General features: G+C 26.7%; 1 protein-coding gene across 1 annotated transcript; it reads right to left on the bottom strand.

Annotated features, from left to right (window-relative positions):
- Positions 1-1,350: 1,350 nt before the first annotated feature.
- Positions 1,351-7,615, bottom strand: LOC120092839 (agamous-like MADS-box protein MADS4). The gene is made up of 8 exons (XM_039051065.1): positions 7,308-7,615; positions 5,241-5,319; positions 4,965-5,032; positions 3,374-3,473; positions 3,241-3,282; positions 2,872-2,913; positions 2,650-2,786; positions 1,351-1,473 (listed from the first exon to the last, which is right to left on the bottom strand). The coding sequence occupies exons 1-8, from the start codon at positions 7,490-7,492 to the stop codon at positions 1,398-1,400; spliced, it is 729 nt and encodes a 242-aa protein (XP_038906993.1). The 5' UTR covers positions 7,493-7,615; the 3' UTR covers positions 1,351-1,397.
- Positions 7,616-18,906: the final 11,291 nt, after the last annotated feature.

The following is an 18,906-nucleotide window of genomic DNA, read 5'->3' as shown; positions in this document are numbered from 1 at the left end:
GAAAAAGTTCAAAATCTCCATATAAATTATAACAGGTAATTTTTAATCTTTCAATTAGAACATTCAAAATGACTATTAAAAAAATGTTGTTTTTAAATATGGAAAAATGAACCAAAATATAGCAAAATTTTAAAACTATTAATAATAGATATTGATAGACATGGATAGATGCTGATACAAGTCTATCAATGTCTATCAGCATTTATCATTGATAGTTTTAAAATTTTGTTATATCTTATAAATATTTTAAACAGTTTTACCATTTGAAATAATTTTTCTTTTAAAAAATTATTATTATCGGGATTGATTTATTTGTTATATAATATTTACAATTGCTCACTCAAATACTCTGTTCAAATCAATTTACCCATGAATGACCACTTGGTCTCATCAGTAAATAAACTCAAGAACTAGTATAGATATTTAGATATTTTTCAAAATCATCGAATAAAAATTGAAAATTTAAACAACTAAGACTTTATTAAGATGGTAACAAGGAGAAGGGGAGCTGGGGATGCACTCCCATTTCCATTTTTTGGGGATTTTTCATCCTCATCCCCACCTTATTCCACGTTTTAGAGAGTCAGGATCGAAGTTTGGGAATCCCCACTCAGAGATCAGATCCCACAAAGAAATATTTTCAAATTCATATGATATGAAATATTTTTTAAAATTCAAAAATATTTTCAAATATTTTCAAATATTTTCAAACTAAAGAATGAAAGCCATATCTTTGATATAACATGCAAGACATGTGAAACCATTCAAATTTATATGCTTACAACTTTATAAAAGTAGTCAATTTGAGTATAATTCAATAGTAAATAACGTGTATTACCTCTTTTGAGGTCGAAGATTGTTCAAATTTCTATACCCATAATTTGTTGTAGGATAATTTACTAAAGGAAAACAAAACATTCTTAAAAAATTAAAAGAAAACATCTTAATTTACTGCTACCAAACCCTTGCTTTAAAATGCAAAATACACAAACTAAATAAAATGTGAACTAGACTTAATCTTATTTGAACTAGAATTAGAAACATTTTATCAGGAAATCAAATGTGAAAATCAAAATACACACAAAGTTTCAACTTTATGACAGAGAAGAAAAATAATCAAATTACAATTGTTGTTCAAAAAGCAAAGTCTTGAACCTCTAAAAGAAAGGAAAGTGCCATAACATACACATACTTTGCTTACAAAGACTAAAGTGCAGAGTTTGTATTAATTATATATATATATATATAAAAGTTCCAAGCATTGAAAAATGTTTTTTTTTTTGAAGGGGGGGGGGGGATTTAGAATAAGCAACAGAAGCAAAGAAAATCACTGCTTTTTTTTTTTTTTTCTAATTTTTTTCAAATTTTGAATGGAAGAATTTCCATCTTCTTGTTTCTCAAGGCAACCATCCTGGGAGGAAATTATTCATGCTTGGCCCAGCAGTGACCACTGTTATGGGATCTGGCTGATACCTGCAAAATTAATCAAATTTATTTTTCATTTATTCCTCCTTAATTTTCAATTTAACTTTTTTCTTGCCTTTTGTTTTGCAGTATATTTTTCAAACACAAACTACAAAAACTTAGACTTTCTCAAACACAAATTCAGACACAGATTGGTACAAACTTCAGACAAATCCACAATCAAACACATAGAGACTTTATAAACTTGAAGTTGTTTTGACACATTCTTTATTACACAAATTCAAACACATATGGCTAGAGTGTTGATATAATTTTAAATTTATCATAGCCCATCGGTTTAAGCTTTTGGGTTTATTGGTAATTTTTTTAAGAAAGATACAGTAAGTATGGATCAATAGGTGCACCAGAGAATTCCAACTAAATTTACAGTACTCTCTTAGCACCCTCATTATATCCTAGCTCCAATTTTATTCAAATAGTTCAAATAAGTACAGATGATGCTATCTCATAGCTCAAAAACAGAGATAATGAAAGAGTGGTTGGAGGATAACTACAGGGTTGATTAGTGATTTAACATGGTATCCAGTAGTAAGTCTTGAATTTGAACCCTGGAAAAATATTTTCCTCTCCAAATTATATTAAATTTCACATGTTGGGATTTCAATGAATTTTCGAGCCACTAGTGAGAGGGAGTATTAGAGTATTGATATAATATTAAATTTACCATAACTCACAAGTTCAAACTTTTGGTGATTTAATACATACTACACAAACTTAAACTTCTCTGACACAAGTCACATAAACTTAAGTTTTAGTCAGAAATCCATATACAAAACATAGACTATGTAAACCTAGATTACTACAAGGATAATCACTCTCCAGATATCTCTATATCTCAACAGTATGATATGATATTATCCATTTTGCACATAAGTCTCATGCCTTTGTTTCTAGTTTCACCCAAAATATCTCTTACCATTGTAGATCGTTTGATTGTATTTCAAACAAACAAAAAATGCAAAGTAACCTAGACACTTGTCAAACACAATTTTAAACACAAACTACACAAATTAAACCAAGTTTCATTAACAAATCCACAAACATAAGATACTTATATCATCAATGCAAGTACATACCAAAGGAATCTAGATTTTTCATAGACACACCAATTTAGAATTGAAAAGGGATCAAAGATTATGCAAAGAAAAGAAGAAGAATATTTACCCAATTTGTAAGGTGGGTTCACAATCTAGAGGATGGAAGAAGGCATCCCCAGAAGGCTGAGCTTGCTGTCTTCCATACATCATATCATCAGCACTTTGGTTCAATTGAAGAGCATTTACTTGATACCCTTCTACTAACTGCAATTCAAAAATTTCCACCAAATTTTCTTATAAGTTTTTATTTTATTTTATCAACTTCTCTTTAAGGCTTATATTTTTATACCCTTTGTTTCAGAGTCTTGTTTGCTTCGTTAAGAAGATGCTCCTGGAAGTTCAAACAAATAACACAAAATAACATTAAAATTACTCGTTATTTTGGTTTTTTTAAAAGAAGAAACCCAACTTTCATTAAGAAACAATGAAAGGATAAACAAAGACATACAAGAAGAAAAAAAGCACCTAATTGATAATTGCAAAAGCGCCCACGAGAGAGTATTAAACCTAATCGTTTTTCAAGGAATATGTTTCAAAACCGATTGACCCTTCTAAATTAAATAAAGTTTATGTTAATGAGTATTTATTGTAATATATAACATAATTGACATGTACTCCTTCTCCGACCTAAATATAAAATATTCTATTTCGCTCATACCTTGCGCTGAAGATCAGTGAGCTGATCTAACATGTACTGAGTCTGAAAAAGATTAGAAAGGATGAATGAGAAAATGGAATAAGGAATTGTAATGAAAGCTAGAATTTTGAAGTTGAAGAATATTTAATTTTACCCTTGTTGATCTGATCTGCTTGAGGGACATATCAAGTTGCCTTTCAAGAGATTCAAGTTCTTTGCTACTCAATGGGCCAAGGTCTTCTCCCAAAAGGTTCCTGCTTAATTCAATTACCAACATCAAGATCAACAAATTACGGCCTGTTTCAAACAATGGTTTAATTGTATAAAAATTTTAAGCATTTAAAAGTCATTTCAAATAGAAATCGGAGCATGATAAGGGTATTATGGATGTGTCAACCTAGTTGAGATATTCGAATACCTACTAATCCCTCAACCTCTAGTATTTAATTAAAAAAAAAAAAAAAGTTCCAAACAAGTTTTAAGCACATCTCGATTATTCTCATAAGGTGTCATAAGAGCGCTTCACTTTTCCAAGGTCAAGCAGTGCGTCGCGCTTTATTCATGAATTTTGGACTGTTTTTAATATATTTGTAAACTTTTAAGTTTATATTTATCGGATCTTGAAACTTCAAAATGTCTACGATGGATGTTTGAATTTTGAATTTTGTATTTAACAAGTCTGTATTGTTAACTTCGTAAGTTGGAGTTTATATGACACACATCAATTGAATTATTTAAGAAATATTTGATGGTTTGAGCTTGGATATGTTAAGACGTTTGGTAGTATAAACATCAAATAATTAGTAGAGGTGTAACAAGAACTATACATTAGATACACAATTTAGTTTATAGACTATTGACAATATTTTTCAAGTACAAACAGACATATCGCTAAATAAACACAACTTTAAAAGTTGAAATGCAAATCCTATTATTCATAATATTATATACAATTCACATCAACATTTTTCCACATTGCAATAAATAAAAAACAGACCCTTCATGTGTTCTTTGAGGATTATTGTTTCATATTTGACCTTAATTTTTCTTTTTCTTTTTTTACTTTAAGAAAACCTTATGATTATTTATTTTATTTTATAAAGAAAACAAAGAATTCAAACAGGATTGGACTCTCTCTACTTAGGGCTTTCTTTTGTGATGAAGGAAACAACCACTTATTTAGCAACAAAGCTAAATCTTTTGACCACTTCATTGATTTGGTTCTTTTTACAACTTTAGTTGACGTAAACGTACAAACTCTTCTAAAAGATTATGATTTCACTGTTAAATCACGGTTAAACTAAAAAATTTAAGTTGATTGGTTATTTAACATTATATTAACCTCTCACTTATAAATTTAAAAAATTGTAGAATGCTTAACAAATGAAAGAAGAGTATTAGCTGAAAACAAAGCAATGGTATACAATATATTTGAATAAAATATATTTTATTATGATATTATGTTAAATTGTTACTAAATTCAAGAGCATAAATGGATGGATTACAGTGAATTTAATCTTATATCAATACGAAATTTTGTTAAAATTCTTATATCAACAAGTGAAATTTTGTTTCTTCCTAAACCGTTTATATTCCAAATTTGAGCGTAAGGTTCAATAATTGGACTTAATTTTATTTGATATTAAAAGAAACTCATCAATATTATAATATTCTTATAGTTAAGTAGTTTTATAATAATTTGAAAGTATAACTAAAAATGGAAAGTAAAATGTTGGGGTAATTACCTTTGGGATCGTTGGAGAGCTTCATAGCGAGCTTTAAGCTTCAAATACTCCTGCTGGCTACTCAGTTCCTATATTTAACCCCTTTTTATCTTTAATTTTTTTTAAAAAAATTTAATTAAAATTATGAAAACGATCATAGAGAAATTTCAGATTTATAAATTTACATAGAATTTTAGTAATTCCAATTAATTAGTAAACTAACTTCACTTTTAAAAATAGAAATTAAAAATAAAATCATTTAATGTAAAAGTATAACTAAAAAATAAGAGTGATTACCAAGGCCTCTCTTGTGGAAACATTAGGCTCTGGGGCTCCATAGTTGCATTTCTGGTATCTCTCTAATGTTTTGAGCATGCTGGATTTTACACATAATAATAACACAAAAAAGTAATTTCCTTAATATTAATTTCCTCAACTATGTATTTATAAAAAGATAATGGAATTAATTAAATTTTTAGATTTCAATTGGTTGCTAATATCGAAGAGAATTTGAAACTTTCATATTGTCGTTGATAAAATCTGAAATAACTATATAAACCTAAGGTATTTTCTGAAATCTATTATTTATAAGAACAAATAAATTAACCATAATTAAGTCATATTTGAAAGACAATTGTGAGATATTAAAAATTCAATATTACTTCATTCAAGGTTTAAAAAAATCCTGTAATTAATAAAAAAAAATTCTTGAAATAAGCATAATAACTTTTTTTTAAAAAAAAATTGTTTTAATGTAGCACAATAATTTAACAATTATACTGTCATTTGTTTGTGTATTTAAAAATATTTCTAAATTCCTAGACAAATTTTGAACAACAAAGACATTTAAGTTTATAAATCCATTTTAGGTATCTGACATATGGCCAATATTCTACTCGTTTTTCCCGAAATAGATATGTATGAACAGTAAAGAAGCAGAATTTTCAAGAACTTGAATAAAAAAAAACAATAATTTTTAAAGCCTAAAAGATTTAAAAGACAAATCCTTACGAAAAAGAGTAATAATTAAATATCATTTCTGATTTTTTTTCCCTTCAGTTCACAATGACAATTGACACAAAGCTTAAAAAATAACTAAATAAATAAACAACTTTATTTTGTTAAGCTACGACTCTTAATTCTAGGGAAAAAAAAAAACAAAAATCCTTCATATTTAAGCAAAAAAAACAAAAGTAAACAAATATAATTTTTAGAAACAGAATAATTTTAAACAGAAATTATTATGAAACGAAGTGATAATTCGATCTGGTTTCTGATTTCTTTCTTTTTTTAGTCCTAATACAATTGGAGTTCTAAAAAAACAAAAGTGAGATTAAAAAAAAGTGATAAACCAACTGGACTCTGGTAAGCACGACTCGATCTTAATTTTTTTTTAAAAAAAGGATAATTAAAAAAAAAAAAAAAACCTTCAATATTTAGACACAAAAATAGTGAAGAAAAAAACAAAGGAAAGAAATGCTCATTTTTACATTAAAAAGTTGTTCCCGTTTCTAATCAATAAATCCAAAAAGATTTTAAAATTTCTAAACAAATTTCAAAAAACAAAGACAGTCAATTATGTAAATCCATTTTTGGTTTCTGACATATTCCCAAGTTTCTAATTTTTATCCAAAAAAAAACAGTAATAATCAAAATTTTCAAGCGCAGAAAAAAATTTAAAAGTGACAAATCCTCACGAAACCCAGTCATAAATAAACCCCATTTCTTAGTTTAAAAAAAAAACAGTTCTGATCTTCTTTTTTCTGTTCACAAATACAATGGTAAGTAAAAACAAAAAATTAATATTTTTTTAATTGTGGGGATGGAGATCTATCCTTCGAAAGAAAGAACCCAAATTTTTTATTTAAAAAAAAAAAACCCTAAACTAGTGATGGAAAGAAAGGAAAAAAAAAAAACGAAGAAGAAGAAGAACCCTAATTTGAGAAATGAAAATGGCAAAAAAGAAAAAAGAAAACTGTCACCTTCAGGTTGAAATTGATCCATCCATCCACCATTATCTGCCCTAATCTCCAAAACCCTAATTTCCAAAATTCCCATTACAAAGAAAAGGAAGAAAAGAGTAAAGAAGAAGAAGAAGAAGAAGAAGAAGAAGAAAAAAAAAGAAAAGGCAAAATGCAAAATCCGAAATTCTGAAACCCCAAAATGCAAAATCCCTCCTTTTTCTCTCTTTCTTTCTTTATTTCTTTATATTTGTTAGCATAGAAAAGGGAAATAAAAAAAGCATAGAAATCCTAAAAAGAAAGTATCACAAAAATGGGATTAAAATTAAAAGGAAAAAAAATCAATACAACAGTTGTAGCAGATCTGAGAAAAATGGTAAAAAAAAAAAAAAAAAGAATTAACCTTGAACTACTGCAAAACTCGTAGAGTTTTCCTCTATTAGAGAAGATGATGAGAGCAACTTCAGCATCGCAAAGAACGGAAAGCTCATAAGCTTTCTTCAAAAGACCATTTCTTCGTTTTGCGAAGGTCACTTGTCGATTGATCTTGTTCTCTATTCTCTTCAGTTCTACTCTCCCTCTTCCCATTTTTCTTTTTTTTTTTCTTCTATTAACAAAAAAATAATAATAACAATAATAATAATAATAAAATTTATTTTTAACCAATTTTTGCTTCTTTCTTTCCTCTTTTTGTTTCACTTCTCTCTATCCTTTGCTAACCTATGTGCGTCACCATTTATATTCTTCACATATTTCACCAATACCATCAACCTCTTTCCACACACCCTTCCTGTAAGTTTTACTCTGCGGCCGGCTCTACACCTCCTTCTCGTGGAATTGGTAGGGTCATCTGATGTGATGTCAAATGTACCCCCATCACATTTTTTCAATTACATTATTATTCCCCTTGGTAAAAGTATTATTGTCTACCATTTTCATCCATATTTCTATATGTTCATCGGTTTCGCATTGACAATTTTATTATATTGTTAAGCCATGTTTATTATATTGTTCCATAATAGTAATAAACTGTGGACTAGGAAACACAGATATTTCTAATTGTGTAGAGAATTGATATCAGATACAGATACGTAACAGATATGTTTCTGATACGTAATTTGAAGTATCTGATTTTTTTTTTTATTATTATTTTTAATTTTCAAATATGCGTATCTACTTCCAGATACGTGAAGGAATACGCGGATCAATTTCAACCCATTTTATTTTAGTGCATGTTTAGTAGTGATTTTAAAATCATCAAAAATCACTTTTTTCATTTTTAAAATAACTTGAAAACACAATTTTAATTACTCAAAATTAATTTAATTTTCAATTTTACACTTTTAAATGTAATTTTCATATTATCAAAATTAGTTTTGAAGACTTAAACATGTTTCACGGTGATTTTGAAAATGAAAAGTGATTTCAACCATTTTAAAATTACTTCCAAACATAAAAGTCTACTTAAATTGAGCAACTCAAAACAAAATAAATTAAAAATGATAAAACATAATTTTTTTTAAAAAAAACCTGAAACGTAATTAAATCTTCATTCTTCCATTCTCTCTCATTATTTAAACCATCATTCACACCTCCTTCATCCTCAACTTCATTATTCAATCTTCATCTTCTACTTTTTTCCTATCGTCTACTCTAGTCACTCAACAATCACTCGACGTTACTAGATTTTTTTTTTTTAAGTTTTCACTCTTTTCTTGAATCTATTATAATCTAACTATTAGACATTATATATATAATACTTATCTTCAACGTATCCGTATCTTAGTTTTTTAAAAATTAATGTATCGCAATATCATATCGTATTCGTATCATGTATCCATATCTGTATCTGAGTTTCTTAGACTGTGGAGCCTATTTTCAAATCTACAATCAAAATGTATAAATTATGTGGGAATCAATATTTTTATTATTGATCAATCAATGGAATCACATTGCAATTACATCAATTTTGATTATAGATTGGTAAATGCGACAATATCTTGTTTAAATAATGAAGTATGTTTATTTGTTAATATCATTTTGGTTTCCTTTTAATAATTTTTAAATTTCCACCAATATGGAAAGTTGTGTGATTTCGACATTTTAAATATTGAATTTAACTTGTAGTTTAAAAAATCTGTTTTTTTTTTTAATAACCTCTTCAAAAAGTGACTATTTGACCAAAAAAAAAAATTATAATTTGATGAAATATATAAGCTCATTTGATTTTTTTAAACAAACATACTTATAATTGATTTTTTTAAAAAAAAATATATACTTATTATTTTAAATACTACTTCATCTCTAAGATTTTTTTTTGTTGGTTTTTTTTAATAATGTTGTTATCCACTTTCTATCAATGTTATTCAAGTGAAAAAAAACCCCAACCTATTCATTAGTAAAAATCCAAACTATCTATCCAAAAAATAATATTAGACCATTTTAATAGTAAAAAACAATATGCACCTCATGTTAGAATTTTCTACATAAAATGTTAATGCATCGTTAAGTCATTATTTTATTAATATATTTAAATACAAAAACATATTACTCTATACTAATTACCACAAAATTATCCTTATCCATCAACGATAATTGTTCTGGCTTGTATTGGAATAGGGTTGAAGAAAAAAGAATAGGGTTTTTAACTTTAGAGGGTAGTGGGAATTATTCTGTGAGGGTGGGTGTAACGGAAGTTGCCGTGGGATTGGAGGAGTGATGTGATGTGATGGGGAGATTTGATTGGACGGTGGTGATTGGAGATGAGGGTTACGATAGGAGAGAGAGAGGGAAAATGAATGAAAGGCGACGCGTGTCGAGCTGTGAAGTGGGTGTAGGCTGATGTCCATCTGACTATACCCGAACCTCGGTTAATCATGTGACCTAACCTTAAGAAGATGAAAAAGAATTTAAAAAAAAAAAAACTAATGTATTTCAAATTTACCAAAGTACCCCCTCCTCTAGACTTGTCCCAAAATACCTTCAAAGTCAAATACCAGATTAAACGGTATTTGCACCTCCCTTTACCAATCATTGATGCAAATTTTCCAATTTGCAATGTAATATTTGTTCTAGATTAAAAATTTTGGTATTATAAAAAATTTGTGGTGATTGGAACTTAAATAATTAACATAAATTTAATTTAGATTATATCATTGCAAAAATATATAGATTAGATGTATAATTATGTATTATTAAATTACAGACTGACTTAAAAACTTAAATAAGTTGATATTGTATATGCTTTAATAATTCTTTTCATTAATTTTCTTAATGATAAATTAGTAAAAAATCGAATGTAGTTTGTATGTTTAATATTTATATATTTGTAATCATTGTGCTATATCATTATAGTTTTAGCTATTATGTTTTAACCTAATAAGTTTTAATTTAGTCGTTATGAATTTTAACTATTTCATCGATATCTTTTAACTTATTAAATTTACTGAAAATTTTTGCCATGGATGAAGGATAAAAGGAAGTTTAATAAGGAAGTTTAATGAGACAAGTTATTTGGTCTTTGAATTTTCAAATTACAAATTTAACCTTTTATCAATTAGGCACCAAGCGAGAATTGCTTTCGATTTCTTTCTCTGTCTCTTTGTTTTTTAAACAATATAGGGGGTGGGAGAGAATTAAACCTTTGACCTCAAGGTCAATATAATACAAACTTTATGTCAGTTGAATTATGATCATATGTTGGCTTCTTTCTTGGTTGTTAATCAAAACAATATTTCAAATTCAAACAAAAAAATATTACTTTTTTATGCCAATGTAATCTATCAACCCCTGGCACATCAAAATAAAATAATCTATAGTGGAGCACTCATTTTTTTACTATCAACTGATAAATCGTTGCCAACATGAATATAACTCAACTTTTCGAAAGCATGTACTCTCGTCCAAGATGGCAGATGTTCGAATCTTCATCTCCACATGTTATTGAACTATAAAAAAACAACAACAAATACATCATCACGATAGATTATTCCCGTTCGTTACCTTTCACTAACAAGAAAAATGAGATTACCAAACTAGATTACCATGTGAAATTGATACTTTAAGTGAGACATCAAATGGGGTGAATTTAAGGACACTTGACAACCTTAACAAGAGCAAACTTTGTCAAATTTGTTGAACTTAAGACCAACATTCTTCTCCAAATACAAGATATGTTCTTCCTTCCCCTTTTCACTTTGGAAACTTTGTATGCTTTAAAATGGAGAAACTAATTAGTTGAGTCACCACCCTTCCAAATTTGATGAACTAAAGTTTTACAAAAATGTGTTAAATTACTTTAGTACCAAGAATTTAGGGTTTTGGGATGGATTTGATTATGGAACTAAATTAAATAAAACAGCCTTTTAAAATCACACATTTGCACTTATAATCAATGTGGTTGGACTTTGACAATTAAAGTAAAATTTTCATCGTTGATAGGGGAGTTGAATTTTAAGAATCTATTTGAAAATCATTGCATTAAAAATAAACTATACTTTTAAAACCTTAGGCATACATTTTTCTTTAAAAGTAACATAATTTAAAAACTTTTTTTATTTCAACATTTCTTAAAAATCTTTATAAATATTATTAAAAGGTAAATTGCAAAGCAAACATATATATCACAAAATTAAAATGAAACAATTAATAAATTTTTTAAAAAATTACTTTTTTAATCCCAAGTTTGGATGAATATGTGCGTTTGGTCTTAAATTTTCAAAATGCAGCTTTTCAATCCTCAAATTTGTAATAATAACATTTGGTCTACAAATTTTTAAAATGTATATTTTTAGTCTTCAGTTTTTAAGAATAGGTTTAAAAAGTTCTTGAAATAATTGTTTTTATTATTTTAAACAATTATATGATAGTTTAAATTAAAAAGATAATTTAAAATTTATTTAGAAAAGGATATAATTTTTTTAAATTATTTTTTAATCTATAATAATTTATTACATAAACCTACTTCTTAAAAGCTCGGGACTAAATTGAAAACTTACATAGAAACTAAACACATGTATTCTAAAAAAATTGGAGATTGAAAAGAGATGCATGTTGAAAACTCAAGGGTCAAACACATTCTTTTCTAAAATTTGGGGATTAAAAGGTAATTTTTTTTATTTTTTTAGAATATAAAATTTTTTAGTACATAAAAAAAATAAAAATAAATAAAAGCACACGATGATAGCGTAATATTCATTACATTAGCCTTCAATTAATGTTTAGATGAGCTTTGAAAAAAAGTAACCAACATTAAATATTTTCATGTTTTTTCCTTATAGCTATAATATATGTTCAGGTTAAACCTACATACGAAACTCTAACTAATCTATTGTGCATATGTTCTAAAAAAATCTTACTTTCTTCTAGTATTTATAACAAACCAAAACATGTAATTAATAGTTATTAAAATATCTTAAATCTCGAATTAGAAGTTAAAAAAGTATCACCTTAATTAAGTACTCATGTAAAATTCGTTTAAATGTTCTCATAATATTTAGTTGTTGGTTGGACTACACCTATCTTTGTGCAGCTCATCCATGCTTAATTAAAATTTCTCACTTAACAAGTAATATTATTTTTGTTTTTGTTTTAAAAAAATCAATTGTTATTTTTCTGTTGTGTGATAAATGAGGCTACATAAAAATAAATGCAGTCTAGGTTACACAAAATAATTACCCACTTTAAAATCGTATTAGACCGCACAAGCTTTGAATTTTTTTGTATAATTTGTGTTTGTGCCAAGCTATATAACTCTTATCATTTACAAAACTGATAAATATACCATTTTTACGGTTTTTTTTTTTTTATCAAGGGGATTGGGTTCCCCGCAGGGAATTCTTTCCTGTTAGTTTTTTTTTTTGAAAAAAATCAATTAATTTAAATCATTAATATGGACAAATTTTAATTAAATAAGGAAATCTATCACTAAATTGCTTATTATAGTTAGTTTTACATGACAAGATAAATTACTCAAATTTTGGCCTAAAAGAACTATTCAAGTTTTTAGTAGAAAGAAATAAATATAAATTAAATTATGCACATATATAATCTAAATGTAAATACTCAATTTAAATATATTCATTATCCTGACGAATAAACAATCAAATATGAAATTTAAATGTAATGTTTATATAATAATAATGATAAAATAATATTAAAGAATTATACTAAATAAATAAATAGAGGTTAATTGGGGTGGGGGGTGAGGACGAGGAATGCATTCCTCATCCCTGTCCCCGTTTAGTTCACTGAGAATTTTTTTCTTCCACTTCCTCCTCCATTCCTCGCCTAATCAGGGAATCCCGGTCCTATTCGAGGCGAGCCCTGTCCTCGTGGAAAAATTGGACATCTTTAATAACTATATTACTAACACACTAACATCAACAACTAACCTTGAATTCTCCTTCATCATCTCAACTATGTCATTATGCCACTTCCTCCTATTTAGGAGACACTACCCTAAATAAAAGTCAACTATTTTTAATGATAAGAAGAAAAAAAAAACTATTTTTAACTATTTGCCAATTAAGTTACTCTATTTTTTAACACGAGATAGATAGTACTAATTTTATGCTAATTGAGCTCCATGTTGATTTTGACACTGTTTTTTATGCTTTTGAGGTAATACTTTTAAGTAAAATAATATATTGTTTAATTAACAATTTCATTAAAAGGTATTTCTAAGAACTTATTAGCAAATTTTATATACACTAGAATTTTTTTCTTTCAAGTGTTAAAAATATTTAGGGAACATTTGGGACAATGAATTGATTATTATAGTCTTCGATTATTATAATTGAGTTATAATAGTTTGCATTTATGATGTAGATTATTTAAGTTTGAGTTATAATAATATGTATTTAAGGTGTAAATCATTTTAGCTAGTTTGAGAATGAAAGCCTATTCTATACCAGCTTCTTCTATAGATGAGATAACTGGAGCAATCATTTTAGCTAGTTTGAGAATGAAATAGTAAATACTTTAGCAAATAATAAAAAAATGATGAATGTAAAATAATAAAAACTGTAGCAAATAGTAAATACTTTAACAAATAGAGATTTTGAAATAATGTTTACGGTAATTAATTGGGGACTACAAAATAATATTTACTATACGAAGTAGTAATTACTATAATCATAGGATAGTTTTTAAACCAAACGATGTCTTAAAAGTCTTAAATACAAATATCATTGGTACATTAATTGAGACTAAGTCTTAAGTTAGAGTAAGTTAATAAATATTGAAAATCACAGCATCCTAAAATCCTTCTAGAAACATAGGTGAGTTTTATCATCAGTTGTGGAACACTACAAGAACTATCCATCGAACCATGACCCACGCGTAAACGGAAAATCAAAACTAAACTAAACCAACACAAAAGAAACAAACCCAAAAAATAGTAATTAAAGAACACGTGAAGTGAAAAATAATTTTGTTTTTATTATCCCAACTTTAAAAAAATGTGTAGTGTCAAGGATTATAATTGTTTTTATTAATGTTATTTTTTTTACTTATTTTTAAAGGGCATTATCATAATTTTATTTATTTTAATCTATACTAACATAAATAGCATATAGAATTTGAAAAAAAGAGTTTAATTAATTAATTATTTATTTATTTTATACCTTGGAGGTTGAAGAGAAGTTAAGTTTCCAAGTTTGACTTTTATGTAAGTAGTTTGCAACATCAATCCATCTTTGGAAGTGATTTTGAAATTGTTAAAATCAATTTTTCATTTTTAAAATTATTATGAAAATTTACAAAGTTACTATAACATGAGAATTATATCAAAAAGTCTAAACTTAAATATTAAATTAATCTTGAGTGATTACAGACGTATTTTGAAGTAATTTTAAATATAAATAATTTATTTTAATAATTCTAAAATCACTCCCAGATATATATGAAGTGGACACTAAAATCACAATTCCACGAGTGATATTGTCGAGCTAATTAATGCATTGATTTCATAAATTGTCATATCATATATAATTAATTATATAAACATAACCAATCAAAATCAACTTTTATACTTATTTTATATGAGATTTTCAAAAATAGAAAAATAAGAAAAACTATTTACAAAAAATAGTAAAATTTTAATCTTCTTTAATAGAGGTTGATTTTTTTTTTTTTTTAACTATTTCTGTAAATAATTTGACATTTTTTCTATCCATAAAAATTTCCCAAATCTTATTTTACTCTCTAAATAAAATTTTAAATAAACTATTCAACGTGTGTTTTATGATTGATGGAATGAGTACGCAAGCAAAATGTCAAAATAAACAAATATGTGAAATCAATGGTAATAGTGGGTCAAGTGCTAGAGATCAAAATGAATTTATACGAATGTTAAATGTTAATATATCAAAATCTAAAATATTTTTGTGAAGGCATACAAAATTATTTAAAAAATTATTGAAACTTTAAAGATTTTTGGGAATAATACCTTTTTGGATGCTAAGTTTTGGTTCTAGTTTCTATTTAGTTCCTCAATTTTAAAATGTTACACATTTGTCCTTAAGATTTGAATTTTGTTTCAATTAAGTTCTTAAGTTTCAAAAGTTTACAATTTTATCCTTAAGATTTGAGTTTTGTTTCAGTTTGGTCTCTAGATTTCAAGATTTTACATTTTTAATCTCAATTTTTTTATTAATGTCAGTTTCTATTAATTAATTAAAAATAATTATGAAGTGAAATTATTAAATTAATTTTAAAATTGATAAAAATAATGAAACTTAATTAATTATAATTATTTTAACGATTTTTAATTTATTAACATAAATTAACCCTAAAGATGAAAAGTAAATATTTAACGAAAAATCAAGGTTAAAAGTGTAAATCTTGAAACATAGAAACCAAATTGAAGCAAAACTCAAATGTCAAAGGTAAAATTATAACATTTTGAAACTTAAGGACTCAATTGAAATCAAACTCAAAACTTAAGACTAAATGTATAACATTTTGAATTCTAGGGACTAAATAGAAACTAGATCCAAAATTTAAAGAGAGAAATATATTTTTCTCGAGACTTGTTAGTCTCAAACTTAAAAATTTAGAGATAACTTGCAATTTTATAGGAATAATTTGGAAAGGAAGTTTTTGCAGCTTATAATAAATCTCTTAACTAGAAACAATTAGAATTAAATTAAAGTTGGAAGCTAATATCATTTAAAGCTAGCTAGCTAACCACCATGCCAAATAACTTAAGGAGGTGGGGATTTTGGATTGAAAGTAGCTCTAAAATCTAAATCCCAACTACAATTTATTTCTAGATTTTGGGGATAAATCTAAATCTCTCAACTAAAATTCAATGCCATCATTAAGCCATTTGGTCCAAAGGCTCCAATTTAGGCATTTTTTTTTCTCTCTTAAAGAGATTAATAGGGTTGCTTGTAGGGTTAACACATGAGGAAAATATTAATGTCTTTTGATTGTTTTAAGTAAGGATATATTGGGACCTTATAGTACTTCAATTCTAATTTAGCCCCCTAGGTGAAATTTGGTAGTTACAATTAAATCTTCTTGATTTGTACAAAATTTCAACTTCCATTCAAGAAAGTTTAAATCTACACTAATTATTGAGTCACTTTATTATTATTTTTTTGGTACTTTTTTCATATGTAATTCTTATGAACAATTTTCTTGGACCAAGTTTTCTTTGAAAAATGGGGTTCAATGTTTTGTTTTCCCTTGGTTTCAATTTACTTTATTGAACCCATTTCAAAATGCCCTTTTTTTAGTGATAGACTAATTGATAGTATGCAATTTATAAAGGTTAGGGATTTGTTTGGCCAATTGTTTCTGAAACAATTTTCTATTTTAAATTGTGTGCGCGTGCATGTGTAATGGTATAAGTTGCACCTCTATTATACAATTATTTTTTAACAGACATCTCATATCTTGAATATTATGAAGGGGATTAATGGACACCTAAACTCAAAGAGTCAACTTTTCATACATGGATTGTGTCCATATATGAATAGATGCACCGATTCAATATATAACAACTTACACCCAAAAGTCGTGTCTTGTTGACACAAAATTTGTACCTCTATTGTCCTAAACATCTAACTCGAAAAGTCATATCCTATAAATTGAAGGGTAAAATAGACATTTACTGAAAATTTATGGGCAGAAGAGAAGAAAGCAAAGCTTCTTCTCTATAACCTCATTTGTATATACGAAAGATTATTTTGTATATAATTTGGTTAAAAATTTAAAGACATTTTAAAAGTAGATTATAATACAAAGAAAAGTATATATCACCAAACAAACATGATTTTCTAATTAATAACATAAAACAAAAGAAAAACACAAATTAAATCTCCTGATCAGACTGATTTTTTTTTTTTTTTTTGAGCACAATAATAAATAAATATACGGTAGAAAGAAATGAACCTCCGACTTTAAAAAAATAAATACATGCTGATTATTGTTGAGTTATGTTCATAGTAGCTAACATACTTTTAACTAAAAACCCATTAAAATGATGTAATGAAAGATGATGGAAGGCCTAGAAATGATGTAAATGAGAGGAAATTAGATGAAAAGAAGAGGTTGTGTCATGAAAAGTTGTCTCATTTGAAATGCATTAGAATTTAGGTTTTTGGAAGCATAGGGTTTGGGGGGACCAATAAATAACACATCAAGTGCAGGTGAGAAGGCAGATGGTGTGAGTGAAAGCAATGTCTTTTAAAACACACACTGTGTGGTGGTCCAAACTCATAGTACTTTGGCAGCTGCACCTATGAATATGGTGAGATGTAGTGCCCAACCCCTCCACTTCATTTACAAATGGTTCAATTATATATATACATACATATATATATATATATATCTTTGTACTTTCTTAGATTTGTGTTATGATTGATATATGTCTTTTACCATATTACTCTTTTTTTTTTTTACTTTCAACTTTGAGTTGAGTAAGTTTCTAAACTTTAAAACGTTTTCGAGAAATCCTTTTAATTTATCATTTTCTATTTTGATAGACGTTAAAATATAAATTTTATGTCTAGTAAATCTATAGAGTTTAAAAATTAAAGATCACATGAATCAGAGACCTACTTAATACATAATTGAAAGTCTTTACACTTGTGATTTTTTAAAATGATAAATACGTTAGATACCTATTAGATAAAATTTGAAGGTTTAAAAACATAGCTACACTAAACACAAACTTAAAAGTTCAGACTTTTTTTTTTCTTCTTTTCAAAATATGTGGGATGAGACAATCGAACCTCAGGCATTAAAGTTGATAGTATAAAATTACATCATGTCAATTAACAAAGGTTTAAAGATCTTTTATATACTTCATATAGTTTCTATACTTTGATAAAATCTTATAAATAGTCTTTGTCACTAGTGAATGGTATTTATTTAGGTAAATTATGAGTCTGGTGGATAAAATTGTCAAGTTATATGTAATAGGTTCTTAAACTAAAAAAAAAAATGTTAAGTAGATCCGTGAGTGGCTAATTTTGGATCTAGCATGTTCTTGAACTATCAAAGTTGTCTTGTTGATTAAGAGCTTATTTGCACATAACATTGAAAAAATTTAATGACTTATTAGATTTAAAATTGAAATATAAAGACTTACCTTTTCTAAATTTTAATTGCCTATATATGAGACACCATCGAAGACTTATGAATCTGTTGGACATTTTTTCAAAGTTAAAGAATCTAAGAGGCAATTTAGAGAATTTATGGACCAAATCTGTAATTCTAACCTATTAGTCATTTTGATGTGAACTTTGACCTAAACTCATTTGTTGTTTGTACCATATTTACCAAATTGGATTCATTCACTAATGAGAAAAAAAAATAGGGTTAAATTATGGGGTCAATTATCAAAGTACATCTCAATTTTTATAAAGTTTTATTTTGGCTTACAATCAAAACAATTTTGGAATGCCTTTGCGATAAATTCATAGATGAAAAAGTTAGTATCTATATATGTGAATAAATTTGAACACACATATGAAAAAGATAAGTAAATA

Source organism: Benincasa hispida, chromosome 12 (genome assembly GCF_009727055.1).
Source record: "Benincasa hispida cultivar B227 chromosome 12, ASM972705v1, whole genome shotgun sequence".
In the NCBI taxonomy this organism is placed as follows: domain Eukaryota; kingdom Viridiplantae; phylum Streptophyta; class Magnoliopsida; order Cucurbitales; family Cucurbitaceae; genus Benincasa; species Benincasa hispida.
The sequence above is the reverse complement of the archived record's forward strand: the minus strand, read 5'-3'. Positions and strand labels throughout refer to the sequence as shown.

What these genes read in the sequence shown, in the direction of transcription:
- LOC120092839 (XM_039051065.1), bottom strand. Translation starts at nt 7,492, where the DNA reads ATGGGAAGAGGGAGAGTAGAACTGAAGAGAATAGAGAACAAGATCAAT. An exon ending in GAGTTTTGCAGTAGTTCAAG is followed by an intron (nt 5,320 to 7,307) that starts GTTAATTCTTTT and finishes TGTAAAATCCAG; the next exon opens with CATGCTCAAAACATTAGAGA. An exon ending in TCACTGATCTTCAGCGCAAG is followed by an intron (nt 2,914 to 3,240) that starts GTATGAGCGAAA and finishes TTGAACTTCCAG; the next exon opens with GAGCATCTTCTTAACGAAGC.